This window comes from Excalfactoria chinensis, chromosome 32, assembly GCF_039878825.1.
Source record: "Excalfactoria chinensis isolate bCotChi1 chromosome 32, bCotChi1.hap2, whole genome shotgun sequence".
Classification (NCBI taxonomy): Eukaryota; Metazoa; Chordata; class Aves; order Galliformes; family Phasianidae; genus Excalfactoria; species Excalfactoria chinensis.
This window is the reverse complement of record NC_092856.1, coordinates 804309-824040: the sequence shown is the minus strand read 5'-3', so window position 1 is coordinate 824040 and position 19732 is coordinate 804309. Positions and strand designations below refer to the sequence as shown.

The following is a 19732-nucleotide window of genomic DNA, read 5'->3' as shown; positions in this document are numbered from 1 at the left end:
AGTCCCCGCCCGCCGCCCTCTCCCGCTCGCTCTCCCGCCCTCCCGCTCCTCACCGTGTCAGCGACAGCACGGCCGGGACCGAGGACGGGCTCCTCCGCGCCGCATCCTCCCGGCCGCCCGCGAGGACGGGGCCAGGGCGGGACCCGGACCGAGCGGCCGCCGCTTCGGCCCTGCTCCGACCGAGGCAGCGAAACCAAAATGGCGGCGGCTCCTGCTCCACCGCGAGCGAGCGCCCGGCGCCCCGCCCCCCCCGGACCAGGCCCCGCCCCCTCCGGCGGCCACACCCCTCGCTCGTGGCCCCGCCCCCTCCGCGCGGCCTGAGGGGAGGGGGGGGGGACAACGCGAGAAGCGGCCGCAGCTCTCGGCTTGGGTCGAGCCGCGTTCGCGCTGAGCTTTTTGTCCCTTCCCGGCAGCCGTAGCGCCGCGCTCGGCCCGCTCTCGCGGGGATCCTGTCAGCGCGGCGCGGCGGCTGCCGGCGGTGAGTGCCGGGCTGAGGGGAGCGGGCCGGGCCTGCAGGCCGCAAGGCGCCTCCGAGGCGCGGCCCAGCCGTGAGGAGGCTCCGTGCCCGCCGTCGGGCTGTTGGAGGGCGCCGTTCGGGCTGAGGGGGCGGCGGGGTGCGGGTGAGGCCTTCCTGCGGCTGGGCTGCCTCCCTGAAGCGCCCTCTGAAACCCTCCTGGGATGGGCTGTGGAAGCTGCGGGCCGTGAGGTGAAATTGCATTGCATTGCTTTGCTGCAGCTGCGCTCCTTTGCATTGCACCAAACGGAGCTCACCGCTCTCAGCTCTGCTGCTGCTTGTGGCGTCAGGCTGGACTGAAGCCCGTTGGGAAGAAGAATTTCTGCCCTGAGGTAAAATAGACCTAAACCAATGGGAATAACCGAACCTTCCCCCCGACCCCTCCTTTCCCTGCAGATAAAATGCTGAGGAGCGTGAAAGGATTCATCTGCCGTCCTCTGAAGGTAAGCAGTGTGACAACATGGGGCTGCTACCCCTGCTACAGCTGTTCTGTGGGCCGGAATGAGGGGCTGCTTCCCCCATTACAGCTGTTCTGTGGGCCGGAATGACTGTTTACAACCATAAGAAGTGCAGTTCTTCCCATCTGGTGTGAGAATGCGGCCTCTCCCTGTATGGGATGTGAGGCAGCTCGTTGGTGTTCCTCCCTCTATGTTTCCCTTCCCTTGGTGTAAATATAAGACAGCAAATCTGTGCCTGGGCAAGAGGGCTTGAATGGGACAACTGTTAAAAGCCTGAAGTTAGGCGCCCCATCATGCACAGAATGCGAGAATTCTCCATCCTCAATACCGGTTCTTCTTTAGAAGGTGGAGGATCTGTTTGTTCTGCGCTGCTTTAAAAGGTAAAAGGAAAAAGCCAGCCCTTCCCAAAGCAGGTGGGAAGCTGAGCTTCAGGTGGGTGCAGTAACATTGGCTCAGCAGTGCGGCAGCATTCTGCTATCAGCAAAGCCTCCTTACATTACACACAGTGGAATGAATCCATAGAGCAGCTTGGAATGACTTCCCAGTGGTAAAGAACTGCAGCTGTTGGGTTTGCTGTTGCCTTTTAAATGCTTTCTCATTAGTACTTAGTGATTAGGAACCTGTCTTAAGAGGAAGAGTGTCACTCCTTGTTTCCAGAGGGCAGATTCTGATGTCACAGTGTTGATCATGGCAGCCTGCACGCAGTAAGCAGTCATTTCTGGAGCACCCAGCTACGTAGCATCATGTAGGAACAGCTCCACCTTACGGCACATGACTTTATGATTAATCTCCATGCACCACGTGATGCTTTGCTGCCATTTCAGGGATCCGAGTTAAACTACAGCCCTTCCACAGATGGAAACTCGCTGTCAAATCCTCACTGTCTTGCTTGGATCAGCTGCGTTAGGAGATGACGGAGGGATGTGAGAACTTCAGGTGCACATTAGGATTGTGCAGAGCTGTGCAATGAGTCCCAGAGAGGAGTATGCTTGTGTTCCTTGCAAAGCCAAGAGGAGTTTCTTCCACAGAGCTTAGCAGCTGCTGGCTTTTGTAGCACGGAGAGCCCAACTTCTGCTGATCTGAGATTGTCCTGTTACAAAAGTGATTTCATTAAGCGTTACTCAAGCAAATTCTTGAGCTGCATCCAGATGCACGTAAAGGAAAGCACAGGCAGAGCCTGAAGTTCACCCTTGGTTAGTTTTCATCCCTTGGAACAGAGAGATGAAGACATCCCTAGAGCAGTAACATCTCTATATTGAGCAGAGCTCACACAGTGTGCTTTGCTGGAGGTTGGAGGAGGTGAGAGCGTGGGATGCTCAAAGACAATGAGAAGGGCTGGTATTCTGGGCTGGGAGTGATGTGTGTTGGTGAACAGGTGGTAATGGTTGCAGGATGTGCTCACCTATTAAATGAGCATCTTCATGCCTTGCTCCAGGCTGTACTTTAAGTCACCTCCAGGGATTAAGGATAGCCAAATGAGACGTCCTAATAGCCAAATGAGACGTCCTAATTGATCGTTTGTACTTCAGGAGGAAAAGAACACCAAAGGAACGGGAGAAGGGGGTGTTAAAGAGGTGTTGAAGTGCTGATGGAAGACCCCCTCGTGTGGTTAATGTGGGTTATGGGGTAAATCCTGACACTACAGCTTCCTTCTGAGCCCTTGTGGTGCTCAATTGACCCCCGGAGGAGGATGGGGATGACAGCAGAATTGCATCATGCAGTGTGGAATGGAAACAGCTGTTCCTGTCTCTGACCTTCAGTTTATGAGCGCCCTCATCCAGGCAGACAGACAGAGCAGGAAAACACTCACTCTGTTTATAACCACAGCCTGCAACTGTTCCAATCCATAACATGGAGGGTGGCTTTCAGTTTTGCTTGCTTTGGTCACAGCCTCTGGCGTATACAAATGTTTTATTCATTGACAAATGCATCTCATTTCACTCATATTTTCTTCCACCATCACATAATGAAGTGCTTGTCCTTCTGCTCCTTGCTTTCTCACTGCGTTGGCTGGGCTTCATGGGCGTGCTTTAACAGTTTGCCTATGGACAGAAGAACTAATCAGCTTAGCTGCCTTGTTTCAGTTTCTCAGTACTGTAATGAAAGAGGCTGTATGCAGGGACACAGCCAGCAGAAATCAGTGTGGGGAGTGTAATTAGAACTATCAAATAGCGGGCAGCTCTGCACTAATCTCTCAGTGATTGAGGTGGTTATGGATTATGAGCTCGGATTATCATCAGCGTGGGCAGAAATGTTATGGGAACTGCCCTGCAATAAGGTCCGGTACAGCCATGTCTCCAAGAGGATAACTCGGTTAGGGACCAGTTTGGCTCTCTGGGTGTGTGAAGTGGATGGAAATGGCTTAGAAGCGAGCATGGAAAAGTGCAGCGTGGTTTTTCATGTTGATTTTACTTTCTAATGGCAGATTCCAGGTCTAATTGCAGGGACTTCAGCTCTGTGCTGATGTCCGATCCTACTTCTCTCTCCTCAGTTGGACCATGGATACGCTCTCCACACGGCAGCCAAGGATTGCTTCAGTTCTGTTCTCAGCCAGGATATCCAGACCCCAGCAGAAAAACCAAGAGCGATTTTCTACACCAACGAGAGCGACCCGGTGAGTCACTGCTCACTGCTGCCAATGAGAGGTGCCCGCATCCCAACAGTGTGTGCATGTGTGGAGCCAGGAGTGCTTCCTGGGATGGAGTTCTTTTGGGCCACAGAAAGGAAAGCGGTGATTCCCCAGCCCAGAGGAAAACGGGCTGTGGCCGTGCAGTTTAAAACAGGACCTGGGTTTAGAACCAGACGGGGCTGATCTGTTGCCTCAAAGCTCCTGGGAACAAATATTGATTCCTTCTCCATAGTTGTGCAGATGAAATAGGTTAATATATTGTACGGGCTCAGATGTGGCTTAGCTTGTCATCAGACACCATTAATTTCAACTCCAGGGTTATTCTTCCCTGACTAACCTCCCCAAATTGGCTGGGGGGGGGGGGGGGGGGGGGGGGAGATAAAAGAACACACCCCAGATAACCTCAGTGCAGCGTGGCTCTCCAGCAGCACAATTCCAGCCTGATACTCTTCGTCTCGAGCACAAAATGAAGTGGGATAAATGAATGGAATAAGCCTTTGAGATGCTTTTCTGCTGCCTCTGTAATTGGAGTCTTTCAGTACTGATTCCTTGGGGGTCTCTATGGAAACAGCAGCATGCAGATGATCTTGCTCACGTGGTCCCGAGCGTCTCTATAGATCTCACAGAAGGGTCCAGATGGCACGAATTGTCTCTGCTGTCCTGTGCCTACAATCCACGTTGCTGGGCAACTGGCTTTGGCATTCTGACTTTCACGTGCCTGATGCTGGGTGACGACCAGCATCTCCTCTTGGTTTCTCTGATCGGTTCCTCGATGTGCAGCACTGCAGACTGCGTGGGGAGCGGAGCGGCGCTGCTGGATTGCTTCATCAGCAAACCTCATCGTTCCGACTGGGCTCCTACGTGTGTGCAGCAGTAAAAACCCCATTAAAAATGGATTAAGAAAGCCAGAGGAAAGCTAAATTTTTAATAAGGCTTTGCTTTTATATAGCTTTCTGTTAGCAGAACTCGGAGTGACTCAACACAGCGATGGAGGTAGGGAGCACTTAGCAGGTGTGGCAGCTGAGAGTGGAGGAATTTGCCTGAGGTTATGCAGCAGATGAGTGACAAAACTGAGAGTAAAGCTGATGTCTGGAGCAGTGCCACGCAGCAAACACAGCTGCTGGTAGCCTGTGTCAAGCCATTCCTTATTCACAGAGTAGGTAACAGGGAAATTATCCACCCGTGGGCTTGAAGAAAGTACGTTTGAGTCTGGCAGACAGCTCTGAGGGCGATCACGGTGCTATTAAGGTGTAGCAGGAGGAGAAGTGGAGCAGTGAAGGATTAGATGCTTCCATAAAGCATAGGGCGCAGTGCCTATGAAACACAGCAGCTTGTGCACGAACTCAGGTGGCCTGGAGACTTCCTATGGCAGCAATTCTCTGATACCACAATTCCTGCCTGACTTTACTGTGCTGGTTCTTCTGACTGGCAGTAAAACATGTGCTTGTTTGGACTGAGTGGTCCCTCCCAATCTTCTGTATGCAGAACAGTCAGATTTCAGACTGTTACCATTTGCTCTTTGCTTCCCCAGGCCAAGCACAGTGAACAGCACGAAGGCCGCTATTACAGCGTTCCTCTGGAGGAGCTGAAGGTTGTTCTTCCACATGGGCTGCCCTATCGTTTCCAGCAGCAGGTACTTCTGCATTGAGGCACATTTGTGTGAGTGCATTAGAGATGCTCGTACCGAGCAGCAGCAAAGATGTAACGATGGACTGAGGCATAATGGGTGCCATCCAGGAAAGGCCAGATGGGCTCACATTAGAAGAGCTGTGATGTGCTGACTCCTGGCTCCTCATTCTTGTCCTATTCTCAGATTAAGACCTTCAAGGAAGCCTGTATCATGGTGCGAAAACCTGCTCTGGAACTTTTCACATACCTGAAAAACACCAACTTTGCTCACCCCGTCGTCAGATACGTGATTTGTATCTTTTATCGCTGGTGGAACACCAGTTAAATGCAAGCAGGTGAAGGCAAGCACATGAGGGCAGTGTTTTGCTGTATGCTGAGCACTGTGGTTTGTCCTTCAGGAGCTGCTCCTGCCCCATCTGTTGTCAGCAGAGCCACCTTGAGAGGTTCCCAAAGCTGACAGCCCTCACTATAAGCCACGTTGGGTTTATTCCACCAAGGATGGTATTGATACAACTGAGGGAACAAGAATCACAGCTCTGGAGTATTGAGGTGTGGGGGGGATGCAGGGAGGAGGATTTCCTCTGCCTTGTTTGCTGCTGGATGGATGGAGCACCATCCTTGCTTTTACCACCTTCGTGCTTATTCTATTTTGCCAAGCGATTAACAGCCGCTTAATGGCACAAAGCATTTTGTTGGAGACTTTCCTTGACAGGCAGCGTTGGAGATGGTGAGAGAGGAACTGGGAAAACCATGACGCTGTGCCACGTGGTTCACTTCTGCGCGAGGCAGGGCTGGCTGGTGCTGCACATCCCGGATGGTAAGGCTGTGTCAGCCACACACGCCTGGCACTGATAGGGAAGGTTCTGCCTCAAGACTGAGCTGTAGGGTAGGGCACTGAAAATGATGGCTCTGCATCACCTTTATCCTCACGGGAGAGCTTTGTCCATTAATGCTGGCAGACTCCTCTCATAAAGGCAGCAGGAGGAGGAGAAGTGATGCACCCACGTTGTATGTTTTGGCTAAAAACAACTGCTTTCCTTTGCTTGCAGCTCATCTTTGGGTGAAGAACTGCAAGGAGCTCATGCAGTCCTCTTATAACAAGGAGAGGCTCGATCAGCCCCTGCAGGCTTCCTTCTGGCTCCGGAACTTCAGAACCACAAATGAGCACTTCCTAAAGGAGGTTTGTAGGGGCTGACAGCTTCTGGGTCACCTCTCTTGGACCGTGTATGTGTGTGTGTACTTATATTCCGGGAGCACCTTCAGGTGAAGCCTGCGTGTGCCCATTGATGAGAAGCACATAAACAAAACACCCTCATTTCTAGTATGTAGCTTTCAAGAAATCCCTCTGTGGGAATGGCTGCCTTTGTAATTACTGCGTTGATTTAATTGCCATTGTCCTCTTATACAGATAAAAACACAACAGAAATATGTGTGGGGCAAACGAGACAGCACAGAGCAGGGCAGGCCGCTGGGAGAGGTGGTGGAGCAGGTAAGGAGCTGCCTCACTTTGTCTCAGCTTCTATATCGATGCATGGTTGCTTTTGTAAGTGCTTCAGAAAGCTGTTAAACCTTCCCAACCCCTTTGGAAGGGCAGACGGTGCCCCAGCAATGTGCATGAACAAGGATTTGTTCCTTTTTCCCCATCTAAGGGCTTAACTCGAGTGAAGAACGCCAGCGATGTGGTTGGGGTGGTGCTGAAAGAGATCAAGCAGCAGAGCTGTCTGGGTTCGTTTCGAGTCCTGGTGGCAGTGGATGGAGTCAATGCACTCTGGGGAAGGACGACGTTAAAGAAAGAAGACAAAAGCCCTGTAAGAAGAGAGTGTGAGTGTGTGTGTGTGTGTGTGTGTGTGAGTGTGTGTGTTGTGAGAGGGAGCAGGGGGGACTCATTGTTTTAACTGAGGAATAACCCCTGCTGTGACGTTATACATAAACTCAGATTTGGCTCTACCAGCTGTGAGGGATGTGCAAAATACAGCCTGGGCTTCAGGCAGTTTAACTGAAGGAGGTTGTCTCAGTAAGGAAAAGACTGAGATACAGCGTGATGGCAGGGAAGGTTTGGGGGCTTCTCTGTGACTTTACTGGGGCTGAATAAGGTTAAGAGCAAAGAAGAAACGCACCTGAATGATGCACAGAAATGATCATTCCAAAGTCTGGGGGGAAGGAATGGATTCCTCAGGTAGAACCCACTGACATAAAGCAGTCGGACCATCCTCTCTTTTCAGGTTTCTCCAGAGGAGCTGACGTTGGTGTACAACCTGAGGAAGGTGATGATGAATAACTGGGTGAGTTCTGCTCCTTTCCTTCAGCTGTCAATTAAAGCTCCTGCTGACAGGTGTAAAGCTGCAGCTGTCCCGATGTTCCTTCAGTGAAGGAGAGCACAGTGAACTGCTCGGGGTCAGCATCTGGCTGATGCATTGCAGCAGATGTACATGTAGGAGTGTAACAGCAGCTCACATACACAGCGATGCCTTCCTTGCATAGTTTGTAACTCACTTCTTAAGACCACAGCATTTACCGACCGGTAATGACGTTGCAGTTTATGATTCTATTGAATGAAGGAGAACGTTTTGCTGTAGGAGATCAATTCCATATAGTTATCGTGGATCCACAAGGCAGCGTTTTGAAACTGAAGCACCTCTGAGATGCTGAGATGCTGCCTGGAAGCCGTGCTTGTTTCACAGCGTGCTCTGCCCCTCTGTTTCAGAGCAATGGTGCCGTAGTGACAACACTCAGCCAGACCGGTTCCCTCTTCAAGCCCAGCTCTGCCCATCTGCCCCATGAGCTGCTGGGAAAGGTGAGCAGCCCCAGCCTCTCCTTTAAGCTGTGAGCAGCCCCGGCCTCTCCTTTAAGCTGTGAGCAGCCCCGGCCTCTCCTTTAAGCTGTGAGCAGCCCCAGCCTCTCCTTTAAGCTTTGAGCTTGGTTTGGAGCTGCGCTCAGCCCCAGGGCTGCAGTCAGTGCTCTCCTTTTCCTTGGGCTCCATCTCACCTTCGTTCCCTTTGGACTCGCAGGAAGGTTTCGATGCTCTGGATCCCTTTGTCCCCATCCTCGTGCCCAACTACACAGAGCTCGAGTTTGAGAGCTGCTACCATTATTACCTGCACTGCCGCTGGCTGCAGCACGAGAAGGGTGAGTGCCTGCCGGCCCGGGCTGGGGGCTGCAATCCGGGGTCTCCTCGTGCCCCTTCTCAGCTCCTTCTTCTCTCTCGCAGCCCGCACGGAGGACGGCAAAGAGGAGCTGCGCTTCCTGAGCGGCGGGAACCCGTGGCAGCTGGAGCGGCTGGCGGCGCCGCTGTAGGGAATAAAACTGCGCAGCATCGCACGTGTGTCATTGGGGGCGGGGCCTCTGGGTGGGCGTGGTCTCGGGAGTGGGCGGAGCCTCGGGGAGGGGCGGGGCATTAGGAGATGGCTGTCTGTGATAGGCGGCGCATGGGGAGGAGGCGGGGTTGTTTCGTGACAGGTTTCCGGTCGCGCCGCCAATGAGGAGCAGAGCGCGGAGCGATGGCGGGCGAGGCGGTGACGCTGCAGCTCGGGCACTACGCGGGCTGCGTGGGCGCGCACTGGTGGGGGCTGCAGGTCGGTCCGTACGGCCGGTGTTGGGGGGGGGGGGGTCGGGCTCCGCAGCTCCGTTCTTACCTTCCCCCCCCCCCCGTAGCGCTGCGCCCCGCAGGGCACCGAGCTGAGCCGTGCCGCGCTGCTGCGCGCCGGGCGGTCGGGCTGCACGCCGCGTCTCATCGCGTTGGAGCTGAAAGGTACGGCCGTGGCGGAACGCTCCCGGTCACCGCCCGTTATCAACCCCCGCTGACCGCCGTCTCTCGCTGCAGGCGGGGTGGGACCGCTACGGGGCGGCGGGGACAGCACGGAGCCGCTGGCGGCCTGGTGGGTATCGGGGTGTTGAAGGGGGGGAGCGGAAACGGAGCGTCGGTACCAGCTGCCGCCGCGGTGCGTGGTTTGCAGGCGCGGGGATGTGGCCGATTACGCGGAGCCGGCAACGGGAACAGCGCAGCGGGATCGCGGGCGGCGGCCGGTAAGGGAACGGCGGGCGGAGGGAGCGCTGCAGCCGCTGCACCGCCGGGGCTCCGTTGTGCCGTGCTGCCCGCCGCTCCCTACCGGAGCCGGTACTGCACTCACAGGCGGGGCATCCATCCATCCATCTCTATCCCTCTATCCATCCATATCCATCCATATCCATCCTCAGCCTCTGCTGGGCTTTTTCTTTAGGGAGACGCTCCAGCTGACGCAGACAGCAGCTCCAGCGCTTCCCTTCAAGGTGCGTGTGCCTCATTCAAGCTTTGCAATGTCTCTGTGGCTTCAGATGGACGAAGGGCACCACGAGGAAGTTCCATCTCCTCCCATGGAGGAGCCGTAGAGAAGCAGCTCTTCTTTCTCCTCCGTTCGAGGGGATATTGAAGAGTGGAAAAGTGCTTCTTGGTGACTCCTTCTCTCTCTCAGGCAGCCGCACGCAGCTCTGGTCTGATTATCTCAGCGTTCAGCTGCACCCCAGGAGCGTTTATGTCCTCCAGCAATACAACCACGATGGGTACGGCTGAGCCACAGCCAGATCCGTTATCCGCAACAGGATCTGCACTTTGCCTTCATGTGAATATATAAAGTGAGCAGAATAGGAGCTTATCCTGCTGTTATTTTTGTGTAGGGATTCTGGTCGGCTAGAAGCTTTTGGGCAAGGAGAAAAGCTCCTGCAAGATGCTGCCTGCATGGAGGAGGTGGAAGATCGCCTGCACTTCTATGCTGAGGAGTGTGATTACCTGCAGGTGTGACAGCACAGTCCAGCCTCCCTGCTTAGTTTTCCCCTGCTTTCACATGAAGCAGCAGCTCACAGCCCAGCCCTTGCTTTGCACAGGGGTTTCAGGTCCTCTGTGACCTCCACGATGGGTTCTCTGGAGTTGGTGCCAAAGTGACAGAGCTGCTGCACGATGAGTATTCAAGAAAAGGAATCCTAACCTGGGGCTTGACTCCAGTCATTCATAACATGGGAGTAAGTAAAGGGGGGGGGGAAAAACCCACAAACAAAACAGGTGAAGCTGCTCTGTCCAATCCAATTACATCCTTTCTTTGCATCATCTTTTCATTTTTTCCCCCTCCAGGATCCTCGGAAGAACTTGTACAGAGTGCTGAACACAGCCCTGGGCATCGTGCACCTCTCTGCTCACAGCTCCCTGTTCTGCCCTCTGTCACTCAGCAGCAGTTTAGGAATCAAACCTCAAGCTCCCATTGCGTTCCCCTACATAAACTACGATGTACGTCCCATGTTAAGAGCAGTAGAAATACCACTAACGTTATTCCCTGCAGCTGTATGTTTCAGGGATGGATTTGACATGGGTTTGCTCAGCAGAAACAATGCTTTTCCCCCTTGTTAGCAGAGCTTGATCTGCTGACTTATTGTACCTGTATTTTCTATCAAAGTTCATTGATTTTTATACACGTTACTTAAGGAACAGAAGAACTGAATACGTTCTTTAATGCTTCCATTTGCCCCTTCTGCAGGCATCCCTGAACTACCACAGCAGTGCAGTTCTGGCAGCAGCACTCGATACCCTCACGGTTCCCTACCGCCTCTGTTCCTCTCCAGGCTCCATGATGCACCTTGCTGAGATGCTCAATTTCTCTGGGAGAAAAGTAAGGGCTGCGAGCCCAGAAACCTCCTTCAGCTCTACAGGACCTACAGCAGGAAGATGGGGAGCACGATGCAGAGCCTGAGTTGTCACCTCTCTCCAATCAGGTTGTGGCTGCGTGGGCTGCAGTTCCATTCCCCACTGTGCGTGGCCACTCGCTCCCAGATGCTTTATGTGCACACCAGCAAGACGTGCCCTGGAAGCTTCTGTCCTCATGTAGGGAGCAAAAGGTCAGCCGCTGTTTTGCTCAGTCTGTTGTGCTAAGAGGAGTTTGCAAAGAAAGCCCCGCCAGGTAATGACTATTGGAACTACGCCTTCTGTCAGAGATAATCTCTTACAGTTATCAGGAGCGTCAGATGGATTCAGGGCCCAGAGATCCCATTTGCTATCAGCTGCATAGCGGAGCAGTTAAAAAGCAGCTGAATCACCAATATCTTCATTCAAGTCCTCCTGAAAACCATGACTTTGTTCTCATTCAGCTGCCCAGGACAGCAGCCGCCTTCTCCACTCCATGCCTGTGAGACAGCCGAGCAGGTGCTGCAGTATTATTTATACACTGTGTTTCCTGGGGCATTCAGGTTGGTAAGAGGTTCCTTAGGGAACATTACGTGGGAATGGAAGACAGAATTTGGGGTAATTTCATTCACCTTCTTCCTGGCAGTGCATCCCACGTTCTCGAGCAGCCCTGTGTTACTCTACCTCCGTATCCCCACTTTTTTTCTCCTCTTCTGAGCAGTCAAGGCTTCCTCCCCGATGATCTTCCCAGTTACTCTACGGCAGGTAACGTGGAAAGGTCTAACAAAGGTAAAGGATCCCGTTCTGAGCTTGTAGGGCGAAAAAGGAGCAGCAAACAAGCTCTGAGTGCCAGGGCAAAGAATGAACAGCAAGCTCTGAGTGCCAGTCAAACACTCGCTTAATCGAGAGCACTGTGGAGTAGAACTGGGAAACCCGTTTGGATTACTATGTTTAAACATAAACGCTTTCTCTCCTGCAGCTGTTGAAAGCATCCCTGTGCTGACATCGCTGCAGTCCTCGCCAGCTCTGCGCACGCTCCTGTGTGATCTCTGCAAGGACCTCCAGAAGTTGGGCACCCGGCGCTGCGCCAGCTTCTTTGCTGCAGGAGTTGAAGAGGACGATTTCCACGAGGCCTTCCAAGAGCTGAGAACTCTGTCACAGTGCTACGAAATGGGTTTTGAAGCTGGTGACTCTGAGGATGAAAGCGACTCGGACTGATGGAGTTTTATTATAGGGGATTCTTAAAGAGTGCTTTCAAAATAAAGGCAACAGCTCTGAAAATGGCCCAACCGTGACTTCCTTTTTATTTTAGACTATTAAAAGGCTGGTTTGAGTCGTGTACCTTACTTGTGTTCTTAAGGAGGAAAGCTGCTTTGCTTCACTTTGCACCCAGCTCAGGCAGCTTTAGAGTAAGACCACACAATAAATACCATCTGAATTCTCCTCACTTTCCCATATACAATCAACACAAGGGAAACAAATGTACAAAAAAACCTCTTGTGTTCCACATGAAAACAGACATCTTATGATACACTATTTACACACAAAGGTAGAATGGCCCGAATCTTTACCGCAGACAGAACCATCACTTCTCTCACCCTGCTTCTGAAGCGCCTCAAACTGATCCTAAAGGAGGATATTCCTCTTTGTTCCCTTAGTTCAGTGCAGATGGAAAAGTGCTGCTTGGCAGAAATTTAAGTGATCCAAAAAACCAAACAAGAAAAGTGCCACCAAATACCTGCAGGAGCATTTTTTCCTCTCCCTGCCCAGCAGCAAACAGCTCTCCTGCTGCAGTCGGCAGCGTTTCCAACCAGGATAAAGCCTCAGTCATCGGGTTCGTCCTCAGAAAGCAGGAGGTCTTTGTCTGACAGCTGGTCCGCGTTGCTGGTGCTCGTTGCATCCTCCTCATCTTCTGAGCTCCCATCACAGGATGTGTGGAACAGCTTCATCAGTTCCCTGAACCTGTGGGATACCTGAGGGAGAAGGGAAAGCCAAGGTGAGCAGAGGCCTGAAAGGTGACAGGAAAGAGGAGTTTCAAGTAGGAATATCATGTTATGAAGGTCAATGAAATTTTATACTAGACTCAGTCCTAAAGGGAAATTAAAATGAAAGCACAAGGGGGCTGCTCTGTTGAGGATTCTTTTTCTCTGATGCAGCATCGCATTGAAAAGTCAGTTTGGGCTGCGTGTACAACAGCAGCTCCACAGCCCTCCTTCCTTCCCAGCCCCTTTCCCTGTTCAACAACCACAGCATTTCCACACCACCCTTACCTCAGCAGCCGTCTTGTTCCCCAGTTTCTGTGAGATGGCCTGGAAGGTTTCCAGGTGGGCTCCTTTCTCCTGGCAGGTGGTGAGGATGACTCTGTCTGCCTCCCTGTGAAGCAGCAGGATGGTTATCAGAGCAGCCAAAGCCATGAGCTAACAACGCTGCTGCCATCACAAACCTAAGAACTCCATCCCCAAGTGAAGACCAAACTTTATAACCTCAACACAGCGCAGCAGACCCAGTTCCTTCACTGCTACCACCACTGCCAGTCAGAGGAAACCTCTCTGTATAGAGCTTGTAACCCTGTTTTTAATCTTTTTATAGGGAAAAAAGGTTTTTTCCCCCTCCCCCCAGCTTGGAGTACTGCAGCAATTGCAGCAATTACATTGCCACAAGCAGAGGCAGTGCTCCTGACAGAAGCAAGGCAGCAGCTATGGTAGACTGTGGTTATAAGCAAGAATATTCAAAAGGGGGAGGAAAGGGGGGAGAAGACATTAGAAAATGGGAAAAGAAGATGAAAATAAAGAACTCTCTCAAAATAGCAAAGCCAAGCACTGAGCACACAAAGGATGTAAGGTGCAGTTTAAGCTGATGTACCTGGTCCAGAGAACAACCTTCTCCCCAGTAGAGCTGACTTTGCTGTTCTTGGCACACACTGTTGCTTCTGTGACTCGCTGCTGTTGCTGCTCCTCTTCCTTCTGCCCCAGGGAGGCAGTGCACGCTTTGTACTCTAGCTCCTCAGAATGCTGATGCACCTGGAAGCAGTTGTTTGCATTTGACTTTAACCTGTTCTCAGGAACACTTCCAGTGCAGCCCATACTATCTGCTTCCAAAACACAATTACTGGGGGGCGGTGAGCAGCAGCTCTTACCCAGTGCTGGTTTTCTAGCTGGTGTTATCCAACTCTGCTTTGCTTCACATTTTCCTTCCAGAGGCAAAGGTGGTCCCTCAAATTCTCTCGTGTTTAATTTTGAAGAATGACCAAACTTATCCGATGAATCTGAGGGAAGCCTTTCAGTCTGACACAAACTGGTTCTGGAGGAGCCGGGTGGCACTGAGCCTTTCACTGTAGCAGAATCCCTGCTCAGCTCAAGGGAAGCCTCCACATCTCCTTGATGCTGCTGCTTTAGTCCTTCACTGTCACTCCCTGCGCTGCGAGGGCTGCCTTTGGTTTCTTGAGGTAGTTTCGGGGCAGCTTTCTGCAAGCGTGTCCATCCAGGTGCAGCAATGAAAGACTGACTGTCCTTGGCAGCACTCAGACCTCCTTCCTGGACCTGGCGTTCAGGCAATGCAGCCTTGTCTGGAGATGTGTGTCTGCTGCAAACTGCTCTTCCTTCTGGCTGAGATCCTGGTGAGAAACCCAAACAACCTGAGCTCAGTTCCTGTATGAAAAAGCTTCTGGAGGTTTCAAGTGCCGCTTTAAAGAGGCTTTTGGATTCTAGAGGATAAGGGAATAAATGAGGAGTGGTCTGGGACCAGTTTGCATGCAGGAGCACTTCCAAGAAAGCACTCTGCAGTCCAATTCCTTTATCACTGTGAGATGCTACAACTACCGCTGTGTGGGGAAATGAGCACATGGAAAACCTTAAGTGCACCACCCAGAACAAAGCTCTCAGGTGAGAGAGGTGTTGATGCTTTCAGTGCCCTGAACCCACACATTAAATTTAAACCACTGTTATTTAAGCTTTGCTTTGTCACCCAGAGATCCCTTCCAGTTTGTTTATCCTGCAACAATCATGTTTCTCCTTCTCTGTGCTGGACTGAAGGAGAAAGGAGTAGCGTGATGGGGATTATTTAAAGGGGGATTAGGGAGACTGATCTTGAATTACTGTGCTAAAATCAAAACTGGGGGAAAAAAAAGCAGCATCATGGAGTGGTGGTGCTGGGAATAGAATTAATAAGTTGGCAACAAGCTTAAATGTATCAATAACTCTAATAAGGACAACATTTCCAGTCAGGAAAGCTTTTCTTAAAGTGAATGCTTTGGATACACCACATTTAAAAGCATCTCAGTCATTTCCATTAGGAAGTTCCACACTTCTTTTCATCTGTGGAAAAAGGTTTGGAGATAAATGCTATTAACCCTCTGTATACAGGACATTCACCCACCTGCAGGCAGAGGGTCCCCTTTCTTTGACACTGTTCTTGTTCTGCTCTGGACATCCTCTCCCTCATCTCTGTGCTCCAAGTTTTCTTCTGCGGGTTCCTTTGACGTTCCAGAATCCTTCCCTTCAGGCTGAGGACTCGATTCTTGCTGAACAAGGCTGGCACTCAGCTCCTGAGAATCTTTGTTTTTATAAAATTTATTTTCACACACCTGCAAACGAGCAAATAGGCATCTAAACACAGATGTGGCAGATCCAACCAAACCCAACATCTCAGCCTTTGCTCCCAAAGCATTACTTGATCCTAACTAAGGCTTCAGTTTGGCAGCATGTTTCCATCTAGGAAGCTATGTATTTTCTATTACGAATAGGCACAGTTCTCACACAGTAGCTGCAGAAGCATCTTTCAGAAACACAAACAAAAAAGCTTATTTTTAACTCAAAGAAACACTAAAACTGATGAAATTTAGTACAGCAAGGAAGGGCAATTGAAAATGAGCAGGAGATAGACCAGAGAAGGCCAGGAAGGGCAGAGAAAACACACTGAAGAGGAAGGTAGGATTGGTTCTTATCACCAACACGTGATACTTCACACAGTAGACCTGAGTCTGAAAAGCTCATCACAACAGTGAGGCTCTTGGCAGAATTATCCCCTCCGCCCACCACACTAAAAGCTCCACCTCACCTTACTGCTACAATGGCTGCAGTTCCTCCTTTTGCTTTTCTTCAGCTTGAGTTCGCCACTCCCTTCGTGGCAGGAACATGAGCATTCCTTCATCCCATCTCCCCACTCAGCCTCCTGCAAACAGACAGGCTGCAGCTGATCAGCATGCACTGTATACACAGACACATTTATCCTCATGGACATGCATTTGCCTGGAGTCCAAATACGAGGACTAATGAGATGCCCCCGGGCCCACCTTGTCGTTGTTCTGGCCTCCAATTTCTTTACGCTTCTTATTTTTGGGGGCTGCGTGAATCTTGGGTGGTTCATCCTCTTCTTCTACATCCGGCAAAGACACCTCTTCAAAGCCATCAAACTAGGAGAAAACAAAAGAACTGCTCTATCACCAAAGCTCTCCAGAAGACCAAACTTCATTTTCCCTGTGAATTTCTAAATACTGAGATCAGTTCCAGTGCTCCACCAGCCCAGTTGAGTTAGAAGAGACAAATGCTGTACAAAGATTTTAAAGGTTTGCTCCTGTCCAACAGCTTTCCCACCCTGCTGCCTCCGTTGCTCTGGAAACGCAGCCATGATTGGAGTCTTTCAGGTTCAAACATTTTTAGACGTTGTTATCTTTCCTGATCCTATGAAAACATCACTTTACCTCATATTCCTTCTCTTCTGTCCAGTTGATTTCCTCAAAGTCCCCCATGCGGCTGGCTGAGGGCCGTAAGTGGTCAAAGAACACAGAGAATTCATCCTGCAAGTGGTCGTGTCCTTTCAGCAGTTGCCACATTTGGGTCTTCAGCTAAAAGAGAGAAATCCAAAGGAAAAAAAAAAAAATGAGCGTTTCATTCCACTTCATCACATTCTTCTAAGAAGGATTTCTCAGGGCAGGCAGAATATCAAGGCTTATTACAACTCCAGTGTATTAGCTCAAGTGTATTTTGGGATCATCCCATACACAGCTATCAAATTAGCAAAGAAATATCCCTACGACGTGCTGCACATGGGAACTGAGAAGCAGGATATCTCATTGAGGAAGGAGATACCTGGATGCCTCCTTACCTCTGCAATCTCCTGGGGGAGGCAGTCCACAGAACTCTGCAGAACTTTGATGATCTTTTGATGGTGGGCAGGATTTTCAGCAAAGCAGATTTCCAGCTGCCTGAGGAACTTCCGGCTCTTCTCAAATGCTTGCTGCTCTTCAAACTGATTGAAAGAAAAAACATTCACCCCTCATAAAAAACAAACTTCAGAAGGAATTTAACAGGTGAAACTTCTGCCTCACTGGTGGGAGAAGTGAAAGGCTGACTTCTGGGACAAGGAAACCATTCCACTTGCTGTATCTGCCCATGTCTCTCTATGGTCAGGTTCTGGGACTCCAGGGGGAAAGGTTGATTGATTCTTCACAGTCACACCCAGGATAAGTCTCATAACAGACACCAGACATTTCAATTCCAACTTAATTAAGCAGAAGGTAAGCAAATGATTTACCACCTGTCTTTCCTTGCCCTGGGGAAAATTCCTCATTCTTCACTCCCATCAGCATTCACACTGTCTGCTTCTTTCACACTACCTACCAGCCCACACTCCAAAGCTTGTTCTGGCAAAAGAAAGGCAGCAAAGTCTGTGAGCAACTGTGGCCAATCATGTAACAGTTTCTGTAAGGTGAAATATAGATCCACAGCTGTTTGCTTGTCCATGCTGATCTCAAACTCGTAGATAACACGGAGGAAGTCTTCATACTTCCCAGGAATGTGCTGCAGTGCTTCACGCACCTGCAAAGAACAACAGACCTTTATAGGACTTTGTGACACTCAGGAAGGAAAAAGTAAACGTAGGAATCTCTGATCTCTTGTTACTCAGCATTCTTACAAATTTCTTCCTTTAAAGATAAAAGCAGACTGCTCACAAAGAACAAGGGAACCAAACCCAAAACCATGTAATTCTGAATTTAAAACAGGCTCAGTGTTATGGGTTGACCCCAGATAACAGCTGAGCCACAGCCACCAAACAGGGCAGGGGAGAGAATAGGAAGAGCAGAAAGAAAAAAACTTATGGGCCAAGACAAAGGATTTAGTAAGTAAAGGAGCACCATGTGGGGTACTATGAAGAATGGCAGCTCCATCAAGGCCAGAAGCAACACCCACAGTTAGAAACGGCAGTTATGCTGCTCAGAACTGAATTGTGTTTGAGGATTCAAAGTGTCTGTGATTCTTGTCTGGGGTTACAACTGCTCTGCCTTACCCTGGTCAGATATGCTTGTGCAAATGCCAGATCCTTCTGCTCCCTCAGGGGGTCCCTCTCCAGGATGTTTTCATCATACAAGAGGAGCAGCTTTGATGTGTCTTTACTTGCACGTGCCCGGCCCCTCTTATTTCTGGCTCTGTGAGAGCTCCTGCTTTTCCCAGGGGCTTTCATGTTCTCTCCTGTGAAGAAAAACATACTAAGTCATACACCCATTTTTCATACATTCTCTTGGCTGGCAGACAACTATTCCTCTACACTAACACTGCAATACAGAAGTAGCTTTTTCAGAGTTGAGGTTTTCACATAGTGATCGGTGAATTGCTTACACCCTCCTCTAAGCATACAAACAATATACTTTACATTCATGTAACGCTACAGTGGAATGGAAAGTACTGTGATAGTATAGGGTGACAAAATCTTTGACTACAAGCCCAAATTGCAGCAGAAGCAGACATGAAGGAAAAGAGCTGCTTACCTTTGGAAGGCCTCCAGCAGGCAGGAACCTCCAGCAAGAGATGCCCTCACCTCCACTGCCAGCCCTTAAATGAGGTCTGGGAAGGGGTGGCTTCTGGCTCCACCCCTTCCAGACACTCAGGTGTATTGCTTGCACCTGAGCTCCCCTGGGTTGGTCCTGCCCTCCCACCAGGTGCTTAATCACTGTTCTAGACTGCGATTTAGCATTTCCACTATGATAAGTCAGGCTGGCTAATGATATAAATTGGCTGCTTATAGCAGTCAATGAGAAAAATCCTTGGAAACAGCCAGAAACCCATCTCTGACCTTAGCTGTCCTTTATTGCTCCCCAGCACAACCTTGCAACATGAAATTCAACTCAGCAAAGATGTGACAGTGCCCCCATTTGTCATTTTTAATGCAGGCAGCAGTTATATTTCCCCACGCCCTGTGTCAAAAGAAACTGACAAATCTTACCTGGTGGCATTCTGTGGGCTTCCACCTGAGGGGCCATGTTGGTCAGCGTGAAGGCTGACTTAGGTTCCTCTGACACATCTCCACATACTTCATCATCTTTCTGTGAACTCTCTATTCCTTCCCCTTCCTCTTCCTCCTCTTCCTCCGGCTCCGAGTTCTCTTCCTGGGAGTTCTCTTCTTCAGAATCTCCTTCTTGGCTTAAACGTCTCTCTGTTGCAAGCCAAGTCAGCTTCTCCATTGTCTCCTAAGCAAGGAACAATAAAACCCCAAATCATTTTCTTTTAGTATCTGTCATCCAGCAACAAGTTCACTCAATAAGAACTAGAACTGCACATCTTTGTAATAGATTATAAATTATAAAAAGCCTCAAGTTTAGGAGGACTGAGCCAAACAATCCTTCACGATCTTATTTCTGGAACTTTGTCTCAGAAGCTCCTTTTCAACTAAAGCATTCTGGACTATCAAACAGCCTCACTTGAGAAAGTCCATACAACTCAGCAGAGTTTAAATCTGGGATTTTGCAAAGTATTCCTTTAGTTTAGGCTAAAAATCTCCTCGGAAAAATGCAGTGCACCACTTCTCCAAAATCAGCACAAGTTCTACAATAATATGGTTAAAATCCCATCCTTCTGCTCAAGTGC

At 50.3% G+C, this 19732-nt stretch overlaps 4 protein-coding genes across 7 annotated transcripts in view; 2 read left to right on the top strand and 2 right to left on the bottom strand.

Annotated features, from left to right (window-relative positions):
* Nucleotides 1–265, bottom strand: part of ASH1L (ASH1 like histone lysine methyltransferase) — a 38359-nt gene extending 38094 nt beyond the window's left edge. The window contains exon 1 of the mRNA XM_072358740.1: nucleotides 54–265. The gene's annotated coding sequence lies outside the window, so the exon portion shown is untranslated. The remainder of the gene's footprint in view (nucleotides 1–53) is intronic.
* Nucleotides 266–335: 70 nt separating this feature from the next.
* On the top strand, nucleotides 336–8593 carry DAP3 (death associated protein 3). 2 transcript variants are annotated; one of them, XM_072358751.1, is made up of 13 exons: nucleotides 336–478; nucleotides 911–957; nucleotides 3464–3586; nucleotides 5133–5234; nucleotides 5415–5523; nucleotides 5955–6047; nucleotides 6280–6410; nucleotides 6639–6719; nucleotides 6880–7038; nucleotides 7453–7512; nucleotides 7935–8024; nucleotides 8239–8356; nucleotides 8439–8593. In XM_072358751.1, exons 2-13 carry the CDS (start codon nucleotides 916–918, stop codon nucleotides 8522–8524), a joined length of 1194 nt encoding a protein of 397 aa, XP_072214852.1. In that variant the 5' UTR covers nucleotides 336–478; nucleotides 911–915; the 3' UTR covers nucleotides 8525–8593. The 2 variants fall into 2 exon arrangements, with proteins under 2 accessions (XP_072214852.1, XP_072214851.1); XM_072358750.1 differs by having other exon boundaries at nucleotides 478–706.
* Nucleotides 8594–8603: 10 nt separating this feature from the next.
* Nucleotides 8604–12158, top strand: MSTO1 (misato mitochondrial distribution and morphology regulator 1). Of its 2 annotated transcripts, none has more exons than XM_072358746.1 (14): nucleotides 8604–8802; nucleotides 8882–8978; nucleotides 9051–9105; nucleotides 9184–9253; nucleotides 9448–9496; nucleotides 9679–9766; nucleotides 9881–9998; nucleotides 10088–10222; nucleotides 10332–10484; nucleotides 10732–10863; nucleotides 10967–11151; nucleotides 11339–11437; nucleotides 11521–11639; nucleotides 11854–12158. In XM_072358746.1, exons 1-14 carry the CDS (start codon nucleotides 8728–8730, stop codon nucleotides 12090–12092), a joined length of 1614 nt encoding a protein of 537 aa, XP_072214847.1. In that variant the 5' UTR covers nucleotides 8604–8727; the 3' UTR covers nucleotides 12093–12158. The 2 variants fall into 2 exon arrangements, with proteins under 2 accessions (XP_072214847.1, XP_072214846.1); XM_072358745.1 differs by having other exon boundaries at nucleotides 11521–11663.
* GON4L (gon-4 like) overlaps nucleotides 12156–19732 on the bottom strand; it is a 20896-nt gene continuing 13319 nt past the window's right edge. The window contains exons 21-32 of one of the 2 annotated variants that reach the window (XR_011905933.1): nucleotides 19092–19335; nucleotides 18159–18340; nucleotides 17492–17689; nucleotides 16977–17120; nucleotides 16573–16716; nucleotides 16165–16284; nucleotides 15930–16043; nucleotides 15249–15456; nucleotides 14011–14487; nucleotides 13737–13894; nucleotides 13145–13247; nucleotides 12156–12847 (exon numbers count right to left, since the gene is read on the bottom strand). Coding sequence is in view for 1 of the 2 variants with exons in the window: in XM_072358741.1 (XP_072214842.1) it covers nucleotides 12698–12847; nucleotides 13145–13247; nucleotides 13737–14487; nucleotides 15249–15456; nucleotides 15930–16043; nucleotides 16165–16284; nucleotides 16573–16716; nucleotides 16977–17120; nucleotides 17492–17689; nucleotides 18159–18340; nucleotides 19092–19335 (2358 nt within the window). In the remaining variant the exon portion in view is untranslated. Of the gene's footprint in view, nucleotides 12848–13144; nucleotides 13248–13736; nucleotides 14488–15248; nucleotides 15457–15929; nucleotides 16044–16164; nucleotides 16285–16572; nucleotides 16717–16976; nucleotides 17121–17491; nucleotides 17690–18158; nucleotides 18341–19091; nucleotides 19336–19732 lie in introns of both variants that reach the window. The other variant, XM_072358741.1, reaches the window with a different exon arrangement.